Below are 7,949 nucleotides of genomic sequence, written 5' to 3'. Positions count from 1 at the left end.
TAATTAACACACTGTTATTCTATATCAGTAATATCAAATCGTGAAATAGATGACTTATCTGACCTGTGACCTTTCGTGACCTATTTTTTTTTTTTTTTTACATTGTAATAAAATGTTGAAATGAGAAGTGTGAAATATTTATTAATATTGATGATGATTTGACCTATGACCTATATATTAACCTTTGGCATATGTTTATTTTTTAAAAATAGCAGCAATCAAATATATGGATTGAATATTGTGTCAAGGCAACATTAACAGTAATTAAGAGTTGACACGAAAGACAGGATTCATTTACCACTAATTTATCTGCGATTTTTATCCGAGAAAAAATTGAAATAGTTCATAAAGTTTATTGAACAATATTTCAAATACCTACAAGTATCGTGTCTTTCTTTAAGTGTAAAACAACAATTACATGTACCTGATCAGATGAGCGTTTAGGCATATAGTGTCACAGTGTAATCAACATCCGAAATAAGTACGATAAGGAGAGTTTATGTAGTAATACATGGTGTAGTTTACTGGTTTTATTGTCGTGTGTGATGTGATTGATCAGTGCTATCAGTTGCTCCATTTACAAAACTATTAGACCTTTAGTTCTTATGATGTTCCGGGTTCTTCTTCATTTTCCAAAGTCTGCATGATCTGTATATTTTAAATCGATGCGAAATCACTCAATCGATAATTGCAATAAGTAAGTGCAGAATATCGATATCTGACGGGTAGATACTCAAACTTTTCTTATGTTCACCATTATGTAACAACTACTTGTCAATAAAAACAAAGGGTTCAGGACATGTATTTTTCCTCCCTTGAATTACCTCTGTAGTCAGATTTGATTAATTGTTCACACAGTACAAAGCTGTATTCTTGTATGACTGGTTTAAAGCATCCACTTCTATCTGCGATATGACTTTTGCTAGATTTGAACTACTTGGGAAACAGTCTTCAAAAGTATTTAGAGTTATCTCCCTTGGACCAATTCGTTATTTCATATCACGGTTTCAGAGTCAAGGATTTATGAATTTACCATCGATCCATATATTTGCATAACAAACAACTTGCCATTATATTCATGTTACATAAATACGGACCATTGGATCAAGCTCAGGAGTAAGATGTCAATACGAAGCCGCAGACCTTATTCGGCGATTAAATCTAGTTTGTGAGAAATATCAGCTAATGCTAAACGGTGATATTTTCGTCTACAATTAAAATTATGTAATGCCAAAAAGATACTATTTTTTATTCATATTTCCGCAGTATTATTGTATATAAAATGAAGTACTTATGATGTTATCTCTCTCATATCCACAGGACTAATGTCCCAATCGACAATTAATGATTGTAAATCGCTTTGAATTTTACAATTGTAGCTTCCTTCTAAAGTCAACATTGTTACATACTGTTGATATGTGAACTTTAATAACTATGTGGTGAAACCTAAATTTATGTGTCCATTTGAGTTATTGTTCCTGGTTTGGAACTCTTTTGTTATCTTGAGTAATAAAAACGGTTCTTCTTGTTGTACGCCATTTATACACGTGTTGTGTTGTAGCTGTGCTGCGGGAATCCGCCTGATAAACATATACCTTTATGAATTAGTCGATTAGAAAAATATCGCTGCCAAAGCAACAAGTCTAATTATCATTTCTTGCACGCATTAAATTAATCTACTGTGTATCAATGATTTTAAATGTTCGATTTCCCCTTATGCTGGACACTAGTGGGAGCGAATACCAGTACAGGTTATACTAATCATAAACACACAACAATAATCAATTAAATAAATCGATTGTGACATCAGTTCCAATTTCTATAGAATTTAAGACTTATGATTAAATACATTCTTGATTTTCCCAATGCTTGTATAATATATTTTTGAAAGAATTTACTGTCGTTGCCGAGATTACTAGTTCTGGAATGTTGTTTCATATTTTGAAAATGTGCAAACAAACAAAAATTTAATTCTTATAATTAATTTACGATGCTGAAGAGTCGGTTTTTAAAAACATGCCATGGCTCCTGTCTTTGGATCACGTCGTTCCAGAATCTAAGAAATTTCTCTGCCCCGTTATTCCAAATATTATTTTAAATACTTCGATTGACCATGTCCTACCTGATTTTTTCCTGAAGGAAAATGTTGGATACTAATGTCTATCTGAATAAGACATTTCCTTAAATCTAGGTAATTGTTTACTTGCCCTCGGTTGTAAAGCTTGAATTATACCAATATGTTTAATTTTTACTTCGGATGCCATACAGTATTTGCGCACTCAAGATGGACTCTAACTAATGTCTGGTACAGAAACGGAAAGGTGTGTTCACTAAGAATTTAACAGTACCCCTTGTTGATTCAAACACAAAATTTGTTTCTTAAACTGTACAACAAAGAATGGTCAGTCTTAACTCCTATATCCATTTCCTGGTCCACTTCTTGTAGTTTTTATTTTTAAGTTAATATTTTCTTTCAACGACATACCTGCCTATGCACATTAATTTACAGTACTTGACCAATTTGCAGAGAATTCCGGATCACAAAGTTTTCTTTAAGCGGTAGTCATCGCCTTGTGCTTTCCAGTTAATCTGAAACCAATTATCAAATTTGTGTCCGTCTGTTTTACAATGTAAATATGATTTTATCAACATAAAACCACGATTTTGTGATAATTTACGATGTTCATGTGGAACAAGCCTGTTCCGCGAAAGGTAACTCTTCTGTATATGGAGAATTAAAAGTACGTCACGATGTCAACAATGGCGAGAATATACGCTTCTTCAAAGTGATTGTAACGAAAGTAATAGCTGTCATGAATATTCATATTCAAACGACGTTAGTGACGTAAAAGAAATCGATTCATTTTCAGACGCCAGTTGTAACTATACAGTACAGTATCCCTACTGGATTCCGAACAGGAAATAGAGACGCCGAGTCGTGCAATTGTCTATGTTGACAGAGGCAACATATAATTTAGAACATAAACTAAAAGGAAAAGATCTAGTTATTGAAGATATTTTATTTAAATTTTTACAGCTAAATACTATGTGAATATTTTAGGCATAAATATTGAATTCCGTCCAATAAATTTAGGTATAACCCACTTTGTAAGTTTTTTTTTTTTTTTTTTTTTTTTTATAATTTTTACACGAATGAAATATTTGTGATGTAATTAATGATTTTTTTTTCAGTTTATTGGTTCTCTTTTGATTTTCAACAATCTTAAATCTGGAAAAATAAGTTATAACAAAATTTACAACAAAAACAAACAAACAAAACAAAAAACAAACAGAAAAGCTCATTGGAATGGAAAAGACCAGTGTGGAGCATACTAGCACTGCTGTACGTAATGTGACGAGATGGTACGGAATCGACCAAATTTTTCGGCTGCACTATAAACAATGCGTAGCCGAATTGACTACAGTACATTGTTACCATCTGGTGCATATCTTGGTCTATAATATGTTTACCATCTCGTCACACTATTTGCGACCACACATAGGATTATAGTGCAGCCAAAAAAGTTGGTCGATTCCATATAATTTCGTACATTGCGTACACCAATGCCAGTACGCGCCACACGGATCGTTTGTCTGAGGAAGGTGACCGTGTAGTCATGGAAACGTCACACTCTAATCTTCTACTGGTGGTGATATAAGATGAAGGTGACCGTGTAGTCATGGAAACGTCACACTCTAATACTCTAATGGTGGTGATATAAGATGAAGGTGACCGTGTAGTCATCGAAACGTCACACTCTAATCTTCTACTGGTGGTGATATAAGATGAAGGTGACCGTGTAGTCATCGAAACGTCACACTCTAATCTTCTACTGGTGGTGATATAAGATGAAGGTGACCGTGTAGTCATCGAAACGTCACACTCTAATCTTCTACTGGTTGTGTTATAAGAACTTTTATTCTGTCGTGGATGAGCTTTCTCCTGGATTTGTCAGTGGACAAGACAGTTCACCCATATCGTTCTGGATGATCACGAGACTAACTGAAGTAGCCGCCAACTGCTACCTACAAGTTAACATCCATTCTTAAAATGGCTGTCTGTTTAAGTGGCATTTAATCTAAGAATCCAACAAACATATGTAATTTGTTCTCTTTCTTCTAATAATTAAAAAGGTTGGGCCATTTTCTTTCAATTTAAAGATAATTAAGATTAATCTCATGCTAGTGAACATTACAATAAATCAAAACATAATGAAAAATACACGTAAAGCAAGAAAATCACTTGAAACTTTATTGATTTATTTAAATTCGAACTTTGAACGAACTGACTTTCGGCAGACGAGAAGAATTTTTCGCTCTTGGCGATCGATGACTTGAAATCTATACGAGTTACCTCCCTTAGACAGCCACCTATGTGTTAAAACAGTGGCCTTCGTATATTATAAGTTTTAACCTACAAAAGACAGCGACATGATAAAAGAACATAAATATAAGATATGAGATGTCTTGTAATGGCATTTATTGTCGTTATGAAAGACATCGTAATGCTGGCAATCATGCGCAGTTGGTGTCGCTCGCCAAGCTGTATTGTCTATAGTGACAATAAACGATATAAGACCATTCATTGCTTCGATAGTAAAAACTAGAATGAAAAATAAAATAAATATGATCTTGATCTATCTATCTTGATGGCCACTTTCAAAATCACATAGTTCAAATGTGTTGCATCTTAACATGACATCTTTTCAATAGCAAAAGATTAATATTTGGCCTGCAGCATGCAGGGAAAAAAGATTATCAAATGTGTTCACATGAATTGCCTTGACCTACTTCTAAGATTACAGGGGTCAAATATGTTATAAACGTCAAACGACATGTTCTTGATAGCCGAAAGGCCCAGACTGTTAAAACTGGTTCTTTATCAGGACGAAGGGCAACCTGATGTACTGAAATTATTGATCTATACCCAAATTCAATTTTGCTGGGGTTATGAATGCATCGACAGCTTCAAATTTCTTCTCTCAAAAAGCATAACGTCCCGGTTCATGGTATTAGTTCAGTTATAATCCTGCCAACTATTGATTGATTGTAAAACAAATCGCCAGGTTAAGATTACAGTATAGAATTCCCGTTTACAATCATATTTAATGATGAAAATATACTGAAGTTTGTGCAGTATATCGAAAAGTATCGTAATGTATTACAGGAAATTATTTCCGTTAAACATGTATTTGTTCGTGATATCCCATGTTCGCGGATGATACAAAGATATTTGTAATGGTAAAAAAAGAGCGAGGAAGAAGAGATTCTATAGAAGGACTTAGATACCATGGAAATATGGAGCGATCCTTGGCTTTTAAGAATGCACCCAGAGAAACGTAAACACGTGCACATCGGCCCTAAACTGAAAAAAATCAAGGGAGACACCAAGGGCTCATATAGACTAAAGCAGAAAACAATAATGACGTAACTTTCGATTCGGAACTTAACTTCACATGAACAAGAAAAATAAAATAAGCTTATCACTTACAGCAAAGACTTTCTTACAAAAGGACACCAGAGTTACGGAATATCTGTGTGGGCCCTATATGAAGGATATTGACAGAATTTAGCCTGTTCAACACAATGCAACCAAGAATTTACTGCGAATGTATAATATACTCTTCTCAAAATGACAAAAATAAAAACAAACAGAAAAAGAAACAACAAAAGAACATCCAAATTTATCTTACAGAAGGGCACGGTGGGATAATTGAACTTTATGAAATAATCTTGTAACTTTGTAACGCAATAGGAGATGTGACACGCTCAAAATATCTCCCTCCACCCAACAGCTATAACTATACACCACCAAGGTCTCGTGTGAATTATTTTATTTACAAACCAATGTATTTTTAATATTTCAAAATACTTTTCAGTGCACTCATCACAGAAGTGACATTCTATTTTCTAGAACACAAAAGTGACCTGAGATCGGCCCGAAATGACATGTTCATGAAGGCATATATCACCGGATTAGCGACATTGTACAGAAAGTACATGTAAAAAATAATTGGGCTGTACGGGATCCAACCATGCGCCATCAACCATGCAGGAAGGAACGCCAACAGAAACACGACTGTTACTATAAACAGCATGGCCGCCGTCCGAATATTTGCATAGAAATTTTTATCTTTGACTTGTCCAGGATGTTTTTTCTTTACACACTTGTCTGAAGATTCGGCGTTGTTTTCAATATTGTTTCCGTTTAATGCTGTCATTTGCGTTTCCGCCATTGAAATTTCAGTTGCCGCCGGAAACAGACTTGACCGCTTCCGTTTCGCCTTAAGTGCTCGTCTGAGGTGTATCGCTCTGTAGATGAGTCCATATAATACAAACACAATTAAAAATGATAACAAATAAAAACCAGCGTATATTTTCTGATACACCCAAATGAAGTACGGTCCAAATATGTCATTGTATGGGCCACACACACCATCTAAATCCTCGCCATCCAAGGCGGTGTCATTGGACATAATGCTCCCCTCATCACAGAGTGCAGATGTCATGAAAGATGCATTGTAAGGCTGGTCGCTAGATGGCGCTGTTTGTAAACACGTGTTGTTAGAGTCATTTGTAGTATTCGACAGTGGGGTCCAAATAGAATACATCATGGACGTCAAGATTCCAAATACACACGCAAGGGCAGCCATTAGTACCACGATCGCTTTGGCGCGAGGAATGTTGATTGCGTGCAGAAATGGGTGACATATGCAAAAATATCTGTCAAAGGCGATGGCGACCATTACGAAGGCAGAAAACGGCACATTACAGGTCAAAAGGAACATGTAAATTTTGCAAAAGAAGTCAATCTCCAGTCGATGATCTAATCCCAAAGCCACAATATTAAATGGTATCAGAACGAGGCACGTAAGGAAATCTGTTCCTGCAAGCGTCAGAATGAATATGTTCGAAGTTGTGCGATCACGCTTCTTTGTATAGATGTATAATACCAGAAAGTTTCCGATAGTGCCGACAATACTGAACACCCCTAGAATCGCCATGATGATGCAATGTTCTGTGTCCACCATGACGGCAGCCGTACATCGATGTCAAGCAGATCTGAAAGCAATGAAAACAAAAATTGTACACGGCATGTATAAACAAGACTGAAGAAAGCGTTTCTTTGTTTTCGTTATAAATCCTGGTACATATTTGTTTGTTTCCGTGAAAACAAAACCCGAAGGAAAATTGAATTACTACAAATGCGATATACATGCTATCAGTAAAATCTGGGCGCATTTCCTTGCCGTTTCATGCAGTGCTGGGATATCGTAAAATATAAGGATTTTGTAAATTTATGCGCAATTCATTTATACCGCTCAAAGTTTTAACAACAAAAAAATATTTCAGATGTACTTTCTATAAACCAAGTAACTAACAGACGCTTTGAAAAACGCTGGTGAATACTTTGACTTAATATGACTTGACACGTAAAATCGATTACTTGTAAACAATTTTTTTAATTAATGATGTTTTGTTAATAGGGGCCTCATTAGTTCAGATTTTTCTCCGAAAAAAGAAAATCAATTAGGTGCTGTGATATTTTTGGATCCTAACGAAGTCACGTGACATTGTGATCACAGATTAATTAAGTGACTGTAAAGGTCCGGAGTACTGTTAACATAGGTTAAGAATTTCAGGTTTAATCCCAAATATCTCGAATTTTCGATTTTCTTCTTTTTTTCAAGTTATTGGAAATCGGGATGTATATAATCTTAAACATGTATGACAAGGAATCTAGATTGTAATATGAATTAAATATGTTACGTGTTCACAGCTTGTAGTCACAGAGAAAAGAAAACCGTAATTTGAACGTGGAATATTTCACCGGCAATAACTTTCTGTGTTATATGCGTGATATTAATATCAACGTTGGCATGTTAATCTTTCTGGAGCATTTAATATATCCTCATTTGGAATATGGTCTATTAAGTCCGACTCATAAC

General features: G+C 35.0%; 1 protein-coding gene across 1 annotated transcript; it reads right to left on the bottom strand.

Annotated features, from left to right (window-relative positions):
- Nucleotides 1-5,903: 5,903 nt before the first annotated feature.
- On the bottom strand, nucleotides 5,904-7,031 carry LOC132552359 (cholecystokinin receptor type A-like). The gene has a single exon (XM_060216520.1). The coding sequence runs from the start codon at nucleotides 7,029-7,031 to the stop codon at nucleotides 5,904-5,906; it is 1,128 nt and encodes a 375-aa protein (XP_060072503.1).
- Nucleotides 7,032-7,949: the final 918 nt, after the last annotated feature.

This window comes from Ylistrum balloti, unplaced genomic scaffold (assembly GCF_031769215.1).
Source record: "Ylistrum balloti isolate Yb309-2 unplaced genomic scaffold, AGI_CSIRO_Ybal_v1 Utg370244, whole genome shotgun sequence".
In the NCBI taxonomy this organism is placed as follows: domain Eukaryota; kingdom Metazoa; phylum Mollusca; class Bivalvia; order Pectinida; family Pectinidae; genus Ylistrum; species Ylistrum balloti.
Note: the sequence above shows the minus strand (reverse complement) of the source record. Positions and strands in the feature narration are given on the sequence as shown.